Source organism: Alosa sapidissima, chromosome 9 (genome assembly GCF_018492685.1).
Source record: "Alosa sapidissima isolate fAloSap1 chromosome 9, fAloSap1.pri, whole genome shotgun sequence".
Taxonomy (NCBI): domain Eukaryota; kingdom Metazoa; phylum Chordata; class Actinopteri; order Clupeiformes; family Clupeidae; genus Alosa; species Alosa sapidissima.
In genome coordinates, this window is record NC_055965.1 from 3,226,583 (window position 1) to 3,246,044 (window position 19,462).

Below are 19,462 nucleotides of genomic sequence, written 5' to 3' on the forward strand. Positions count from 1 at the left end.
TGGTCCACTCTGTCCTCACCCATACAAGACCTCCCAATGGCTGGAATTCAAAAAACCTCTCTTTAATGTAATATCTCGTTACTATAGCGAGTGGCTGATCAGGACCAGATGTGAGCCCTGGTGACCGTGATCAACAGCTAGATTTTTGCTGTTGCATAAGAGGACTCTCAGATGGCCCAAAACAGGACAACATTCCAAATGTTTTTCTAATCGAAGATCTGACATGGCATTCATCAGCGAACTAAAGCTGGAGAGAGCTAAACTGGAGTGGAACTTATGTGGAACTCGATACACTATGCAATCTATCTTCAGATATGTTTCCTCTATACCACCTGTTGAGTTGCTCTCAGGAAAGAAATACACTATAGAATGGTTTTCATGGCTGTGCAGGCATACCAAACCATTTGCATCACACGCGGCCTGAGAGCTGCTCTTTCAGGAGATGCTGAGGGGGACATGGCAGGAAAACCTGCTGGAAACTTCTCCAAGATGGATACTGTTCCAGGTATCTCTCCAACATCTCCCTAAACATGACAGATGAGTCTGAGTGCTGTGACGAGAGAGCGTCTTGTGAGAGCGTACCTTGCCTGCGTAGTGGATGATGCAGAAGTCGGCCTTGTCCTTCAGCTGTTTGGGCTTCTGGAACTTAGTGTGCGTTCCCTGCTCCTGGATCAGCTTGTCCACAAATGTTTTGTCCGTGGCTTTGGGGAACCAGCACTCCTCGTCCAGCAGGGCCAAGATACCTGGAGGGTTGGCCTGCAGAACAGCAGAGAGTGTATCAATATAAAGTGACGGGACTGTATTAGATCAACTTTGACAGTGGTAAAGAGAACCACTGTAAAGAGAAGATTAAGTTAATGAATTCATGCTTCATAATGATTAATTCATCCTTTTGTAGAACACTTCAAACATGATGAGCAGTTTTGAGGTTCAATTCTAAGAGATTTGCGGTTAATGACTTACATGTTTCAAACTTGTACAAAAACATTGTCACTTACAGGCCTCTCGATGAGGTCAATGCAGGGCTGCAGGTCCAGGCCGAAGTCGATGAAGTTCCACTCGATGCCCTCCCTCTGGTACTCTTCCTGCTCCAGGACGAACATGGTGTGGTTGAACAGCTGCTGCAGCTTCTCGTTGGTGTAGTTAATGCAGAGCTGCTCGAAGGAGTTGAGCTGTAAAAGAGGGAGACCAAAGTGAAAAGACAGACAGACAAAGTGAGACTTGGATGGACACACGGTAAAGAACCAAAGGATTGAGTGCTCAGTAAGGATCTGCAGCAGTTACTCAGCATAATTGTGTCAGCATAATGTCATTTTCCTCACTGGTACATCAGAAAAAAGAAAGAGGAAAAACGCCACGGCACTAAAACAAAAAACCTTTATTAAAACATGAGTGTGCTAAGGCAATGTGTTCACATACTGTAGGCAGGTTTTAAATAAGATCATTTATAAACAGTTTTAGATGACTCCACTGAGCACCTTGTCTTTTAGTACCATCTTTGACCTGGCAACAGCACTCCCTGATTTGTCTTAAATAATTTTGTAAGACTTCATTATCATCTCCAGAATATCTTGCATCAGAGCTGAACTGCAGATCTGCTCCAACTGAACCTATTGACACTATTCCCAGACTGCCTGGTATGCTGGCACACATACCCAGAGCACATTCATCAAATTTAAACAATCAAAAACCTTTTTCATATATTTATACAAATATTTGCAGTAATCTCCTAGCAATTTCCCGAAGGCTCCTTATCAAAGATAGAAAGTGGATGAAACAGAATACTGTAAAAGCACTACACTATGAGCAGATGTTTACAACTGTACTTCCTCAACATTTTCAAGTCAAAGGCAATTTCCCTTCCCCTATGACCGATGCTGATTATGTCTAATTTGTTTACATTACTTGATTGCTGCCACTTTAATTTGCTTTTTTGTTCTTTTGGCTCCGATAACGTAAACAAGAGCAGCAGGCCGAGGAGTTAACCCTGCAGACGACCGGGGGCTCTGGGTGAGACATCTGGGTCTGCACACAGAGACATGGAGACATCTGCCCTACTGTGGGTCTGCACACAGAGACATGGAGACATCTGCCCTACTGTGGGTCTGCACACAGAGACATGGAGACATCTGCCCTACTGTGGGTCTGCACACAGAGACATGGAGACATCTGCCCTACTGTGGGTCTGCACACAGAGACATGGAGACATCTGTCCTACTGTGGGTCTGCACACAGAGACATGGAGACATCTGCCCTACTGTGGGTCTGCACACAGAGACATGGAGACATCTGCCCTACTGTGGGTCTGCACACAGAGACATGGAGACATCTGTCCTACTGTGGGTCTGCACACAGAGACATGGAAACATCTGTCCTACTGTGGGTCTGCACACAAAGACATGGAGACAGTTTCCTTCACTGAAACACTTTCTCATGAGTTGCCCTATGAGAGCAAAGTGACTGGAGTCTGGAGCAAGTGGTGAGTGCATAATAATGAGGTACATCTGAGGACATCAAAACGAAGCAAACTCACAAAGACGGGAGATTCTTGTCTCATAAAGCAGATCTGATCTCAGTTCAGTATTAGCACACGAACCTGACAGCTTTGGTCTGTCTCATTAGAGAACTCAAACGAGACCACAATCCTGAAATTGCATGCCATCTTTCGGTGCCAACCATCTCGGGCTCAAAAATCAGACCAAGCAAAACCCTGAATCAATTCATCTAAACATCGGAGATCCAAAATCAATACTGCACTCACGAGAGCCTCGAAGGCACTTAGTGCCGGAAAGGGAATGACAAATGACATGCTATTGTCTGGAATGTCAAACCTGGAATATCTCAAAGCCGGCGATGTCCAGGATGCCGATAAAGGAGGCGCCCTGGCGCTTGGTCCTGTCCAGGGCTTTGTTGATGCGGTGCACGAGCCAGCGGAACAGCCTCTCGTATGTGGCTTTGGCAAGGGCCTCCACTGCAAAATCCGCCTGTGTAACACACACACACACACACACACAATTCACAGTAATTCATTAACAGATTTGACAGAAAGCAGGTGAGGCCTGAGCATTATGATCCGAGTGGATAGAGGACAAAAAAACAAAGCAGACAGACTCTCATCCTGACTCATGATAAACACCAAAGCCACCAAGTCAAATGAGATCGGGTCACCTCTGGAGTAAAAAAATAAGGCGGCCAATACTGACAGGAGGAAAACACGAGAAGTGTGACGGCTCAGCTATGTGTGAAGGAGAGAGGGGGAGAGACGTGACAGATGGGCCCTGGAGCGCTGGTTCAGTTGCGCTTCATTATGCCCCAGTCATTTGTGAACTCTGATTAGGGTCACTGGGATGGCTACAACTCGAGGGGGAGCTCATGTCTTTAAATACACATAGAGGGGTTTCACATCTCATACAGATGAACTGGAACGAGGAGTTGAGTGAAACAAGACAGAAAGAATGAAACGTAAATATACTGAAAAAATGTGTTCTACTTTCACTCTGCTGGTTTTAAGTTTTGACTGCAGAAATGAGGGTGAAAAGACTCCTGCTGAGATGAGACCAAATGTGCCATCCCATAATGGACATGAAGGACATAGAGGACCAGGGATGAGTGACGGAGAGAGAGATGGATGTTGTGAGTCAGTTGACAGACTGACAGACACTAAGGTAGTACAGTGTAGGCCTGAGGCCTGAGGGCAGGTGATGCTGTTGCATCAGCAGGGTTGCTGGTGAGCACTAGAGTGTAATGAGGGGAGGTCATACCTGTTCTTTTGTCTGAGCCTTCTGGACGTAATCCCTGCCCACCTTAATCCTGGGGGACAGGATGGCACGGGTGAACTCCATCACATTCAGCCCGAGCAGGTGACAGAGCTTTTGAGCAGCTGGTGGGGAAGAGGGAAAGGTTTTAGTACAGACACAGATTACAGTAGCGTCTCATTCATCTTCACTTGAGTTTACTTAGAAAAGGCAATTACAACTTTATGCTGTCAATATTAACTTCAGCCTAGATATCTTAAAAAGACAAAATACATTAACGGGGGGAAGCCTATTTTTTAAATGATGATTACTTTGGACTTGTGGAGAGGAAACCTTTCAAATACCTCTCTTACTTTTCCAACACCACTTGAATGTCCGCCCTGGTGCAGGCAGACCCTATCGGAAGTACGGAAAGTTTCCAGAGCGAGGCCCACTTGAGACAGGGACCACCAGATCTACTCCTGGCACCCTGCCAACACTCCTCAACCTCCGCAGCCTCAGCCTCAGCCTCTCTCCCCCACTGACAATATCGCCCAGACCCCAGCCTTAACGGCGGCGCGAGCCCGAGTAATTCCTCCTGTCGGCTGAGTAAGCCGTGCGGAATGCGAGGGGAAGGCGGCTAAGCGCTTGCTGTTTATGGCCCCCAGAGGGGCAGTGCGGCTGATTTAAGGGCGATTTCTCCATCTTCCCCCGAGATGGAGCCAGCGAGACGTCCAGCCTGTCATCACAGGCACCGAGGAGAGCGCCGACTCACCGAACATTTGGAGCCGAGTGAGCCGGCGAGCGAGTGGTGGCGACGGTCCAGGTCAGGCCCAGGACCTGCTGGCAGACCCCGGTCTCCTCACTGGAGCTGCACTGTGTCTCCAGGATCAGACAGAGGGGACATGTCGGTATTCAGCGCCAGGGACACTCTGGTACCTCAGCTCTGATCAAATTCACTGTCGGTCACTATTAATAGAGCGATACTCTCCAGCGGTGCACTCTGAGCACAGCCCAGTCTGGGTCATTTGAGCTCCAGCTGTCAATTCAGATGCATCAGAGTCTCCCTCACACTGCAGCAATACGAGGTGAAGGGGACACGTCATTCAGCTCGCTCTCTCGTTTCATCCTTCATTGTTTCATTTCATTTATTCTGAAACTCAAAACTGGATGGCAATGACAAATCTAAGGCAATGCCAAGAACCTTCAGGAAATCTTTTCGGGGCTAATTTTTTCTGACCAAACCAACTGCTGACCACTTGACTGGACTGGGCAGCCTTTTGAAGGCTCTCGATGTCTTTTCAAGTGCTTCCACCCAGTCTGTTTTCACTACTGGGATTGGCCCAGCGCTGGACGGCGCCAGAGGAAGGTGCTGTGGAGGCCAGGAGTGGCCGCGTCCTGCAGACGGCGGGACTCTCCATCATTCCGATTGGATGGGGCCTTCCTGAGCGTCACCCCGGTGGTATGCAGCTCAACACGCCGTCCGCAACCCTGAGACGTTTATGAGCGTAGACAACGTGAAATGAACTCCATAACTCAAGGAGAAACCAGATGTCTCTTGAGTCTCATGGAATTTGAGAATGTTCCGAAACGGATACGGGCCCAACTTTAGTGTCGGAGGTTGAGTGGTAAGCAAGCGCAGGCGGCGTACGGCAGTGTACCTGTGTTCTCAGGCATGGACGCCTGGTCTGTGTTTCTCTCCTTCTTGAAGGTGATGTTGCCAAACTGCAGCACGGAGGACACCACCTTTAGCATGGCTGCAAATACAGGAGAAGAGAGCAATAAAATCAGTGATTGATTAATATATATTATTATTAAATAGTACAAACTGTTTTACTCATTAAGTACGTTTTTGGACTGTTTACTGTTCTGAAAAGCGCATTTGCTCATGGATGTGTGTGAAAGAAAAAACAAATAATATTTGTTCATATCTGTTCATATGTTATATTTCTGCATGGCTGTGTGTGTGTGTGTGTGTGTGTGTGTGTGTGTGTGTGTATGTGTGTGTGTGTGTCCTTACCCACGATCTCCTCGTGAGTAAAACTCATGATGCGCATGGCCTCCATGGTCTCCTGGAAGTTGTCCTTGTCCTGCTGGCCGGGGATAGTAACGTTGCCGTTGCAGAGGAATCGGTAGCTGTTGAAGCCGTCCAGGAGCAGATCAGCTGGCAAGAGAACAGACACATTCATCAGACACGTCTATAGATCGCCACCTGGCAACAAAGAAACAGACCAACAAACCACAGCAAGCTACGGTCCAGTAACTCAATACTTTCAACCGTAACTGTCCAGTAATGAGATCTACGGCCATATTCCTGTCAGTGGACATGAGGCAGGCGGTGGGGAATGGGAGGAGGGGCCAGGCTGGCGGCCGGCCGCACGCCACCGCAGGACTGGGACTCACATTTGAGGTGCTCCCCAGCGCCGGACAGCAGCTGGTAGAAGATGTGGAAGGTGCGCTCGTCTTTGGCTTGGCGGATGGCTCTGGATTTTTCCAGAAGGTCTGATTGGCACGGTCAAGGAACTCTTCAAAGAAGGAGAGAAAGCTACGGACCTCTGGGGGCTGAAAGGGATACGTTTGCGGGCAGCAGTGATGGAAAAGAAGTGTTACTGTATATCAACACATCTTTGGTTTTATTGCTGAGCAGGAGTTTTGCTTGTGGCTTATCACTTTCCTCGACTGTCTGGACTCACTCGCTGTGCCTCACACTGATCAAACACATGAATCACATTATGGGCTGGAATATGAATGTATAATGTAATGCACTGGCCCAGAACTACCATGGAGAAGCATATTATACATCCATCTCAACCTGAAATAACACCACCAATGTCTGTCTGAGAGAAGGCAAATTAAAACCATTGACCAGTCAAAGCAATTAACTAATAAATGAGAGGTAAACATTAGGCAATATGTTGTACATCTGTCGTCATCATTCTCTACTTAAACATCAGAGCATACTATAATTAAAAGGATACAAGTCTCAATATTGGCCCCAACGATGTATCCAGTGACATCAAAGTTGATCCGGATGAACTTTCCCTAAGGGAGAGACGAAATGTTGGTTACATTAATTGCTGTATGAGTCATGACTGCCTTCCTTTCCTTGTGTTTGGCTTCTTACATCATTCCTATCTACCTCCAACACCAACATGCATGGCCTTCTGTCTCCCTCTGAAGTGGAGCACCACTGTTTTTCATCACTCTGGGCAATTAGCCTTAGCCTGGTTCATCACCACGCACAGCAGAGAGCTGCAGAGCAGAGCTGCTCTTGACTAAACTCAAGCCAGACCCAGAATGGCCATTAATGATTAGCAGACGCTCGCATTCATGTGGAAAGCCCCTGCAATGATTATCTGCAGGAAGACCAGGATAATCAAATTCCTCAGACTCCAATTTGACGTGTGATCCTCAAAGTGCCCTGACAGCTCTGAAATCTGCCAGCAAAAGGCTGCATGACTAGAGGCCATTTAGGAGGTAGAGACAAGAGCTATAGGTCTACTGTGCATGAGCTGAACTATCTGAACGAGGACGCTATGCTACATAAAGGTGTTGGTGCTGTAAAAAAAACAAAAAAAAAACAAAACATACAAAATGGCACTGTTTGAAACTGCACAATATTGTATGACTCACGAAGCGTGACGAGTTGTCATTCTTGACTGTCTTGGCGTTGCCGAAGGACTCCAGGATGGGGTTGGCCTGTAAGAGCTGCCGTTCCAGCTCGCCCTGCGGACAGAGAGAGGGACTTTAACGCAAGGCCCTGCTGCTGCACCCACCCCTCAACCCTCAACATCTGCACCCAACTTCATACATCATCACTTCATCAACATTCAATATCATACGTCAACACCCCCCTCCATTAGCCTACACCCTGAGTCATGCTCAGCCCATACAGCTGCCACGGGGAGCTCGTGACCCATCAAGGTAACCCACTCCTCCCGAGGAAAGCTACGAGGACACACAGGGAGACAGCTATCGGTACGGAAGGAGCGAGAGAAAGACTAAAGAGGAAATATGAGAGGAGAGCAAAAGACATTGCTGCAAAATCTGGAGCACACAAGCACAAGCGAGACTAGACGATTTGTGACCACATGTTACTTAATGGGTCCTATCTAATTCAATGGTACATCTCCTATATGACTGAAGCTTATGATCTTTGCATGTTCATACCAGTGGGTGGAACTGAGCAAGAAGTGAATGGGCAGGAGAGCAATGGAGAAACATGAGAGAAGCGAGAAAAGACTGAAGTGCTTATGAAACACTTATCCTTGAAGGAACATTCTTCCAATGTCCTTGTCTTTAAGCCTAGTGGTCTTCAGATCCTAACACAAGACAGACTCTGACTCTTCCATTGGCTTAAAACGTACTGAATTACACAGCCACTGCGTAACTCACAATGCAGACAGATTTCCATCAGGGGTGTGCAGTGCGCAGATTGTGGAATAACTGGTTCGAAATATACTACACGAATATCAATTTCCCTATTCGGTGATTCATTGCTGGGGATGCCGTGCCAGAAAGACCAGAAACTATCCACATTATGCTCTTGATAATGCACCCACAAAATAGCAGTGTTGGTAACGCAAATAACCAAATAATAACAGAATAACACTGCCGGTTTATTTTAAATGATTCATATGCACATCCCTATAGTACATCTCTGTACATTCCTATGTGTCTGATGCAGTTTAGTCATAGGATGGTCATAGTCATAGGAGTTCTTGCTTTCTTAGGTGCCCACTACTCTGAGAGCCGCTCTCGTGGCAGGGTCACGTTTAAAACCTGAGTAACGTGGTGATGTCAGAGCAGAAATGGAAGTGTTCTCTATGGCCTGTTCACACAATATCACTGCACACCTCTGGAGAGCCGCGCTTGTGTGAGACTTCTGTTGCTCTAGAAACCACTACAGACATTTCCGCGGCGTGGCATATGGTTCACTTCAACAAATCATATTCAGGCCAGCACACAGGGCCATCTGGAGCTGAGGCCTCACCTCAAAGAGGGAGCCGTCTTTTACGAATAAACAAGGTCTCCATGGCAAATAGCTCAAGAAACCATGTGTTCACAGTAGGATTTAATTATTATAGGTCTGTGACACGTAAAGAAATATAGCATATGGTAAGCCCAAATGATAACTTGGAAAATTACTTGAAATTGACCAATGCTGGGGGTGGGGTGTGGTGGGGGGGTGACCCATATTCTTATCAGCTATCAACTGCTAGCAATCTGGTTCATTACTCAGATTGTCTTTTAGCCCATAAGATAATGCGTGGCTTACAAAATGCCTTCGCCTGGATTCCACCAGCCAGAGACATGTCAAATCCACAGCAGGAAGCCTCATATTGGCCAGGTCAAACCAGAAAGTGTCAATCCTAAAGACTCCCCCCCGAGGGGATACGGACCTGCCTTTTCACTCACACCTCAGACAGGGACTAGGGCTCCGGGCCGCCCGAGAGGAAATCTGGACAGGTGGCGTAACGTCACCACTCTGCCGTCCAGCCACAGCAGTGGAGGCCCAGGAGGCCGTCACACACGAGGGAGAGGAGGCAGATTTGAGGCAGATTTTCCCTTTGGCTTTGGGGTGCTGCTGATGTATTAATGACTTTCCCATTACGTCGGGTAAAAACACAAATCTTCCATAGGTTTACGGATGGGCTCCGGGAGATTTGCGGTTTCGGTTTTGATAATCCCCCCAATTGCGAGCCCTTGAGGCACATAATTATAAACTTCTCCTTGTATGCCTGAATGGCACTGGCTCGTCTTGTAGAGTCTGACTGAAGAGGAAATTAAACAAGACAGCTAGAAAATCAACTCCGAAATTGAATAAAAAGTTGCCCCACCAAAGCCAGAGTATTCAAGGGCTTCATTTAGCTCAACATTTACACTCAAGAGTGCTTATTCAGGCCTAGGAAATAAACTTCAGGGCCAATCACATCAATTGCTTGACAGTTCCACAGAGACTTAATTAAGCACTGAAAATGGATACACAATGTTGTTATGGGTAAAATAGCTTTGTATGTAGTAAACACAATTTCTATTGAAATTTTGTCTGTCACTCACAAAGCTCCAAATCTTAGATTTGTTTTTCTCTGTGTCCATACAACTGCAGACACAAACACTGTGTCCATACTACTGCAGACACAAACACTGTGTCCATACAACTGCAGACACAAACACTGTGTCCATACTACTGCAGACACAAACACTGTGTCCATACAACTGCAGACACAAACACTGTGTCCATACTACTGCAGACACAAACACTGTGTCCATACAACTGCAGACACAAACACTGTGTCCATACTACTGCAGACACAAACACTGTGTCCATACAACTGCAGACACTAACACTGTAATTCTTTAGGCTGCTAGCAATGAACTCAGCGCCCAATCAAACTGCAGAACCTCGGGGTGGGGGGTGGTGAGTATAAATCGGGTAAAAATGGAGGACGACGACAAACAGCAGCGGGGGTCCAATTGACAGGCATTAGGGGCCTGACCCAGATGCCTCTCTGGTCTGCGCTGCCATGGTGATGCCCAGGCATCTCCTCCAAATCAGCAGGCTAATTCACAGCTAATTCTGCAAGAAAAGGGGCCGAGTTGTTTAAAACCATGCACAAGGGAAAGCAGTTACCTCCTCTCCTTCAAGTTGTCCGTAAATCACAAACAACAGACGATCCAAATTGGACTTTGAGCTTGTATAGTACAACAGTAACCACAGCACAGAGTAACAGCACTGTTTCCCTTTAGAATCACTATCTACAAATTCACATCGACCTTTCTGTCAATATATTTACCAAAACAACAGAAAAGTGATGGTGGCTGTCCCACAGTTAACTGAGCAGAGCTCAGCTCACAGAAACAGTAAATCTGTAGACCATCTACGGCTCACATGTGTGTCCCAGACAGCACGCTGCAACTGGAACTCTCAACTCCAGATGTGGGGTACCGGCCACACAGCAGTGGGTTGAGACCAGTGGACTAGGCAGCTTGGCTGTTCTGGCTTATGTGGTCCAGCAGAACAGGACTGACTTACTGCAGACTGCACCGGAGATCTTTACACACACATAAAATCATCTCTCATCACTTTATGGCGAGCTCAGACCGTGATGACAGTAGAGCAAGGGGCCTCACAGAAAGCAAACGTCATAAAACTTACTGTGCTGTATTTCACTGGAGAAACTGACCAAAGGTTGAACATTTAATTTCAAATGAGGTGAATTACTCATGCCTCAAAGTCTGGAAAGTTCTGCTTAGAAGAAATTCAGAAGGCTTGTACACTCCCAGTAAATCCAGCCATTATTCCCAACCTGAACCATTTCAATATCTCATCTGTGATCACTTGCAGTTCAAGCCAGTGCAGTTCTGCAACTCTGTCTCCTCTCTATTTGATCGTGTCCACCCACAGGTCACCTGGGGCCTCCTAACGGGCCCTCAGGGCCAGGGCTTTGTCTTCTACGTTTAAGTAACCAGAGCAGTTGGTCAGTATTGCGGTTAACAAAAGGCATTTCATAGATAAATGTGACGCAGCCAGAAATACCGCAACATCTGGGCGAGACACATTATGCTCATGACCAGGGGACATCATATCCGAGTGAGCATATGGGAATGGGAATGTGAAATGGAATGGCCCCCCCCTGAACTGGAGCTGCATGTGGGGGCTTTGGCTCCATCGGTTCCTCTTGGCTCTCTCTGTTCTCTTCTCAGTCCGGCTGCGGTTACTCGGACAGACTCTTAATAAAGCGGGCTTGTCTGGCAGGCCGCGGCCTCTAGCGGGACCGAGCTGATCTCCTGTGACATCACCCCTGGCCAAGCTGGACGCGAGGAGAGGAGGGGTGGACAAAGAGTCTCCATCTGGACATCAGGCCACTGAGAGCTGAAGAACTGCAGGCTATCGCCACGGAATGTGGCTCTACAGAAGAGTTCAAGTTCAAGCAGCGGGGAGCTTTCACGGCAGTGCTACAGTTGAAAGCAGAACACGCTGCACGCTTCGCTGCTATACGCACACGAACAACACAGGCAACACTGGACTATGGGGATGGGGACAGATGTTCTGGGAACGGACACAAAACACTCAGCACTTAAATATTAAAACAGTTCTACTCATGCAACAGTGTCTATTTAAATTAAGCAGCACAATAAATCAAGTGTAAGACTGAGGGGTGAGTTAGATCAAATGCCAGAAAGAGATGGAAGAAAGCAGTTCCCATGGACCCCCATCAGCATCAGAAGGACATACACACTTTGGGCCCCTGATGCTTTGGCTTCAGTATTGTACTGTGAGGTGTGTGAGTAAAGGAACAGGCTCTACATGCTACTCACATAAAACAGGGATCCACTCTGTAGTCAGTGGGCAGTTTCAAATGTTATCATGGAAACAAACAAGTGTTAATGATCATGGAAACACAAATACATGAACACAAGGTAAGAGGGGCAACAGTTAAGTGAGAGCACTGAGAGACAAAAGTGCCTCCTGCTAAATGGGACCAGCAGGTTGCTAACTGGGAGCAAGTGTGTCCTCAGGTTTTTCCCATGACTACCTAAGCCACCTCTACTTTCAAATCTTCTTAAACATTACCTACTCAGACTACTAAAATCCTACTACATAATTACAACACTATTATACTTTATCACAAACATCCTATTCAGTTCACATCCATATTTCAAAACAAACACATTAAAAAAAAACTGACATCTAGAATCATTATTAAGCTGATTAAAAAGTTGTGGTAAGAGGCACTGCAGGGATTTGAAATCATCAAATAGTACATGCTTGGGAGAGAGAAAATATTCTTATATTTACAGGCATTTCAATCAAGAATTACTGGAATCATGAGTTGGAAGCCAATATATGCAATTCAATGATACAGAATACATCTTAGTATTTGCAAAGTATTTTACAAAATGCATGCAAAAGTTAAATCTGATTTTCTACCAACCATTGTGACCCCAAACATTTTTGAAAATAGGTCAATCCCCCAATATTTGTTTGTCTTTGTTTGCTTGCACAGATGGCTAAACTGCTTGATTCTTAAATTGAGCTCTATAGGGGAAGACCCAGGACCAGATTAGCTTCCCCGTGTAAGAAATCTGCAAAGCATTTTTCTCTAAATGTATTATTGTTAATGCATTTCAACAGAAGGGATAAAAAGCCCGCTGAATGCATCTACGCACGTCTACTCTAAGAGCAGAAGGGCTTTCAGCGCAAACAAACACGTCAAATTGACCCTTTTTCCGAACTACAACGTTAGTAATGCATGCAAATATACTCAGATTAACAGCATGGAAAGGACATGAAACACTTGCCTGTAGCTTCACTGCTTTTGGCGACTCTGGCTGTTCATTGCAAATAAACAAATGTCAGTGTTAGAGGCGACTGCCAGAGCACAGTGAGTGGGTAAGCCAGAGGTCCCACTCAGAAACACAGTGCAGAACAACAGCATGGTTTATTACTGCAGGGAACCGGCAGCTTATGTGCACTGTCTCCCAGCCTGTCTCCAAAAGTCAAAGCACTTCTCCTCACATGATGTGGGTCCGTTAATGCTAAGGCCCATGCTTTGCAGCTGTTTGACAGCCAATGATAATGGCTGTACAGGTCTGGGACAGAAGTGACTTCACGCCAGGCTACATTCACCCCCCCCAGAGGGAAGCGCCTGGTTCCGTGGCCCACTGCACTGTATGCACCTTTAATGACTGTTTAGCAACTTCTTTACTGAATTGGGATTTAAGCTGTTTTTCAGGCGATTTCCTGCCATGGACCTCCTTCAGCCAGGCCACTCCACTCCACTCCACCACACAGTGGAGTAGCCCTGCGGTCATCGTCAACGACAGCAGCCAGTGGACACAGTAGTGGTGAGTGACAAGGTGGACACACAGACGAGGGAGGACAAAGATACTCACTGGAATGTGGTCTTTTCTTCCTTTGTGAGAGGAAGCAACGTAGGCCAGGTACTGGATGACCTTTTTGGTGTTTTCTGTCTTGCCTGCACCTGATTCACCTCTGTGTTAAAGACACAAAACGTCATAGAAACAGACAGACATTGGAGCATACTGACAGCATCCGCATTTTACAGGAGCCTGATTGTGTCCTGCCCAAACCCTCATCCTCGAAATAAAAAAGGTAGAAAGAGCTAAAATGACATTGCGAGTGGTAGGGGGCCTGTCGTGGAGCGCTGTGGACGTGGGCCTTGATGAATCCTAGGGTGTTGGGTCTGAGTCAGCAGCTGTGGTTTCCGAGGGGAGCGTCCAGGGTGAGGGGGAGTGGATCGCTGGGTCCGGGGGTGATGACAGCTCGCGCGGAGGAGCGCTGCGCTGCCAGGCACAATCTCTGTGACTGACACTCGGAGTCAATGCGCTAGACATTCCAATGGTAACCCGATGCGCTGTGGCTAGCGCGCCACATTTGGAGCTGTGGTCATCGGCGTTCCTCCGCTGATGTGAGAACAGTGTGGATTCTGCCCTGTCCAGAACCAAGTTCACTCAACTCAATCTCTCTCCTCTTTTTACAACTGCCATTATCTGAGGCAAGAGAATGCTATGAGAGTTAGTATAAATAAGATCCTCTTCTGAGAAAATACTGAACAAAAGAATGAGTCATCCTGGCAGGGGTGCACCAATTCCTAAGCAAACAATCTGCTGATAAACCCCAAGAAACGGCTGTATCCACTGACTATTACTATTGACAAGACATTTCCTGGGGCTTAACTGGATATGTTTTGTATCTGCTATTAATGCAGCAGTCCTCTCAGAAAAATGAGAATCTGAAAAATGTTATGTGCACATAAAAATGACAGAGGACAGGCAATACTGCCAACCAGTATGGGTGACTGTCCAGTTTTTTCTTCAGCAATTTGCCAGTGGTTATCAGTCAGCCAGCAAGTTATGGCCGTTAAATGGGGGAGGGGTGCTATGAGTGTCTGCCTTGATCTTGCCGACTATGAGAGTCATAGGCCTGGCGTAGTCCTGCATACAACGCGGCATGCAGGGGGTGTCGTGTGCCTCAACAATTGTGATCGCGCGCAAACGTGCATTGAGGAACACACACACACCATCTCCTATAGGGACCAGTGGTGACCAGCTGAGGAGCTGAGGAGCACACCATCTCCTATAGGGAGCAGTGGTGACCAGCTGAGGAGCACAACATCTCCTATAGGGAGCAGTGGTGACCAGCTGAGGAATACAACATCTCCTATAGGGACCAGTGGTGACCAGCTGAGGAGCTGAGGAGCACAACATCTCCTATAGGGAGCAGTGGTGACCAGCTGAGGAGCACAACATCTCCTATAGGGAGCAGTGGTGACCAGCTGAGGAGCACAACATCTCCTATAGGGAGCAGTGGTGACCAGCTGAGGAGCTGAGGAGCACAACATCTCCGATAGGGAGCAGTGGTGACCAGCTGAGGAGCTGAGGCCGTGAGTTCACTCAGAGGCTTCAGCTCCCCACAGGACATCCTTCTCTCACGTCCAGCACGTTTGGATTCAGGTGACCTTCTGCTGCTCCCTCTCACAGCCTTCCCCTGACACACACACACACACACACACACACACGCACACACACACACACAAGGACACCATGTCCTCAATACACAGTGCTCCATCCAACAAAATAACTTTGTTGGCCTCGTTTGGTCTCTTCCTGCAAACCAGTTTCAGTTAAAAAAAAAGATCTCTCTCTCTGAACACTCATTTTAGTTCATTCGAACTAAACACTGAGGCCATCAGTGTCTTGGCATCCCCCTCTTCTAGTGTTAATAGAAAATTACTAAAGATTTGTGTTTGTCTCTTTATACCGTATGCTTCAATTAACCTTCCCCATCTACTCAGAAAACTTGTGCCTTTATTCCACAAACTGCACCCAGCCTCGAATGATTCCTGAAACCATCAGTTCACAGACTGAGGCAGGAGACCAAAAGGAGGTGGCAAAAAATTCCAGCAATTTTCCATCATCCAAACGTCTCACTACAGCCACTTCATCCAGTCTTGGCAGCGCTTGCCTCTGGCGTGCTTTCTTCTGCGTTCCTCATCAGCGAGCTGTAAATCAGAAACCGGGTTACACTCGAAGAAGCGTGCAGCAACCCGCTCCGTATTTCTCCTGGCTGGCGTGCCAGGAGGTCTGATTTAGTAAAGCAACAAGCAGAATTCTGCTGCTCCACCATGGGTCTTACGCAACGCAGACTGGCCCCCGCACCAAAGCACTGTCCAAAAGCCAAGAGACAGAGTGGTGAGCTCCAACACCAATCAGGCCCTGCTGACAAGGGTGCAGTGTAGGGTGCTCAAGCAGACTGTGAGCGCCACATCAGAGACAAAGGCCACAGGCTGCAGCAATTTCAACTAAACTCTGTGAGGTGGTACTGAAATTTTCATTACAGACTGAAGATGTAGTGCTCCAACAAGTCAGTGGTATTATAAAGGGTGATGACTAAAACAGATGTAGGCTACAGCAGCAGACAAGACCGATAGGATTTGTTGTGCTCTTTGACAGAAGGAGTTCATGTGGCTTCCATCTGGTCAAACACACATTATTTTAGAGGGGAAAAGCAAATACTGTGAGCCACAACGCTATATGTCATTTCATATGGAGTTAAAGAAAAAGTTGAGCCAAAATTTTATGCAGTGAAGAGGGTACAGCAGAACACAACGGACTCATTATCTCTCATTGATTAAGGAAGCACGAGCCTGCTGAGCAGACAGAAGTTACTTACGTGCAGAGAATTGATTGGTCCTCACGATCTATGAGAGAGAGGGGGGGGGGGGGGGGGGAGGAAATAGAAGCATTAGCAAACCATTGGGTGATCTGTACTGGAATATTGTCAAGTCCTCATCATCAAGTCTGACATATTCTAGAAGATTCTGAAGCCCCCTGAAAAAAATATGATCTAATACAATCAAATTTAAAGACTTGCCTGCAACATGAGCAGGGTTATGGAAAACAAAGCAGTGAAAATTGCCTGAACTTTACTGAGTTTGGCATCAAATCCAATACATCAATCAACAAATATCTGACAGGCTAGAGACATTCAAAAATAAGGAAAGAACATATCAGGTTCTTTTGCTGCGCCCATCAAAACTACAATTTCAGAGAGAGGTCAAAGGCACAGATGATCGAGGCAAGGCTCCAAAGCACACATGACAGAGGAAAGGGAGTGTTTTTCAGAAGCAAATGCCAGGCCCCTGTGAGAGAGAGATAAAGCTGACACAGTGTGAGCTCTCTGCCAGGAAAATACAGATCTCAGAGTTATTTTCCAAAAGCTTTTGCGATTAGCACCTGATAGGCCAAATTACCAGTCAGTCAGTTAACTGTCAGTTAACATATGTGAACAATGGTAGGCAAGCTGAAAGACGAAAAGAGAAATGTCCCTGCAATTTTGTATTCCTGCTCTCTCCATTTTCAGTATGCAATGTTGTAAACACATAATGATGTCTGCATAGCATAGTCACACAGACATTACGTAATTTCCCAACTATTAGCCGAGGAATTGATTTAGCAAAATTTCTTCAGCCATGAGGTTAATACACAGGGGCATATGTTTTTGTTTTTTTACCTGCATAAAACACTGTCCTGCGGTTTATACACAATGTGGCTAATACACAGGAAATTACTGTAGTACACACTGAATAAATAAAATAGCTCGAAGCCTCAGAACAGGTGTCTGGCCCAAAATAATGAAAACGGGAACCATGGTGGAAGGTGCGATCGTAGTCAGTTTGTGGTCTCCCACAGACTTTTGAATATTGAAACCATAATTGCCTGAAATAACTTGATGGGAATGGAGTGGGTGGGACATCAGTGATGAGATGAGAAGGCGATTTTTCACATAAATCTCTGTAGCTCAAGGTCACCGAGCCAGGCAGCAGTGCTATACTCTGGGGGCATAAAACATGGGGGCTCATGCCCCTAGAGTGTAGCACTGTAGCTGCCTTGCTACTCTAGCTGTTGGCTGCAGCAACTCGAGCTAGGTAGCACCGTTGTTTTATTTTTTTTATTTCGTACTCGTGACCTCAACAAACAGAGATCTATGTGAAAAATCGCCAGCATTCTCCTTTAAGGCCAAACTTTGCCCTTAGAAGCCCGGAACATCAACTGCTCATAATGTTAAAAGTTATCCTGGCTTGCCCTTACAAGATGCTTGGCAACATGCATGAAAAAACAAACAGCTAAGGGCTAATATAGGATTGTGTGTTCTGCTTGTCCTTCTGAAGCCAGGCTGATAATGAGCACTTGAACGTTGACAGTAAGGTGCTATGTACAAGAAGGGAACATATCCCTGCATCACTTCTAACCTCTAACAGAAATGTCAAATGTCTGTCTCAGTTTACTTCTGGCAACCATCAAACATGACTCACTTACACTTCAAAAATAGCCCAATCACCAAGGAGCAAGCTGTCAATTCTACACTTCATTTTGAGAAATTCAATGAGATTTGGATAGTAAACAAATGACAAACAAATGTATTTTCTGTCCATAGTCTGCGTATGGGCCAAGGTCGGTGAATGAGGTCCACAAGACAAGTAAGCAAGTGAGTTCCACAAGACAATTGTGATTCAATTTCCGTCATTTTAACAACATCTGTAGCCGTAGCAACAACATGAACATCAATCCGGTGAATTTAAACCTACAGTACCCCAGACTCTGGTTTGACCCCGTGTTTACACTATACTTACTCACTTTACAAGAAGAATACAGACCCTATAGCTGATAGATCATAAAATCAAGTTTGCAAGTCAGTGCTGCCTTTGCATGTCGTCTGTAATTCAGTTGGGATGAAATGAGACACAAATGACTTTACTATAGCATTAAATCACAGTGTACATTAAAGGACGCTGGTAATGAATCACCTGGGACAACCAGATCATGTTCTAAAGTCCAGACCTACCAGCTGTGGCCATTATTGCCCACCTCTAATCAGTAGAAATCGCTAGATTCAATCTTCTACTTAAATCACCTCACGTCTCGTGCAGGACATCTGATTCAATCAGGGAGACGGGTATGCAAGCTACTGCACTCAGCCCAGATATTAAGCCCAAAAATAGACTGGCTACAGCTAATATGTACCGGGAGGAGTGAAGTGGCATCATTTCAGAGTAATATGGAACACAATGAGCCATGACATAATTGGTTCATCAGTGACTACATTTCGGACTCAATTTCCAATTCAATTTTCTTGAGTTTGGCTAAATTGTAACACCTTACAAAAATATCTCACATAACTCAAATGGCTACCTATGGAAATGTGTTGGACAGAATTCTACAATAAATGTTCACTCTCTAGGGGACATTCCACATTTTCCAAGCCAGCACGAGTCAGCACCAACCAGCCTGCCCAGATGTGGACAGTAAAATAACAGTGCACACAGTTTTTTTAAAGGACAGAGGAAACCATGAAACCGAGCCCAGGCCCAGAGCACACCATGCGGAGCTGGAGAGCAGCAGATAAGATAGGGAGGCCACGGAACAAGACCCTCCTCCTGAATGGAGGTCACCACAGGCAGGCAACACCAGAACACAGCCACTTCCTTCCCAAACTGACCTGTGGACTACAGCCATGGTCCCTGTCCAGATGGGCAAGCGAAATCGCTGCTTTGTCCAAAAGCAACACAAAGGTTTGACACAGTGATCCGGCTCCAATGTTAATGTTGGTTTTTGAAAGCAGGTGTGGAAACCGTGCCGAGTGACCTCAAATGGAGGCAGTAACAGGCCTGTAGTTATTATGGACCCACAGCTGGATAAAG

The 19,462-nt window shown here is 46.4% G+C and overlaps 1 protein-coding gene across 2 annotated transcripts in view; it reads right to left on the minus strand.

Annotated features, from left to right (window-relative positions):
* Window positions 1-19,462, minus strand: part of myh10 (myosin, heavy chain 10, non-muscle) — a 56,087-nt gene that overhangs the window by 17,660 nt on the left and 18,965 nt on the right. Inside the window, exons 4-16 of one of the 2 annotated variants that reach the window (XM_042105608.1) lie at window positions 16,435-16,462; window positions 13,635-13,734; window positions 13,041-13,070; window positions 12,057-12,074; window positions 7,368-7,460; window positions 6,713-6,776; window positions 6,138-6,236; window positions 5,755-5,898; window positions 5,396-5,491; window positions 3,762-3,880; window positions 2,832-2,984; window positions 999-1,172; window positions 583-756 (exon numbers count right to left, since the gene is read on the minus strand). In XM_042105608.1, the coding sequence (XP_041961542.1) occupies window positions 583-756; window positions 999-1,172; window positions 2,832-2,984; window positions 3,762-3,880; window positions 5,396-5,491; window positions 5,755-5,898; window positions 6,138-6,236; window positions 6,713-6,776; window positions 7,368-7,460; window positions 12,057-12,074; window positions 13,041-13,070; window positions 13,635-13,734; window positions 16,435-16,462 (1,292 nt within the window). The remainder of the gene's footprint in view (window positions 1-582; window positions 757-998; window positions 1,173-2,831; window positions 2,985-3,761; window positions 3,881-5,395; window positions 5,492-5,754; window positions 5,899-6,137; window positions 6,237-6,712; window positions 6,777-7,367; window positions 7,461-12,056; window positions 12,075-13,040; window positions 13,071-13,634; window positions 13,735-16,434; window positions 16,463-19,462) is intronic. The other variant, XM_042105609.1, reaches the window with a different exon arrangement.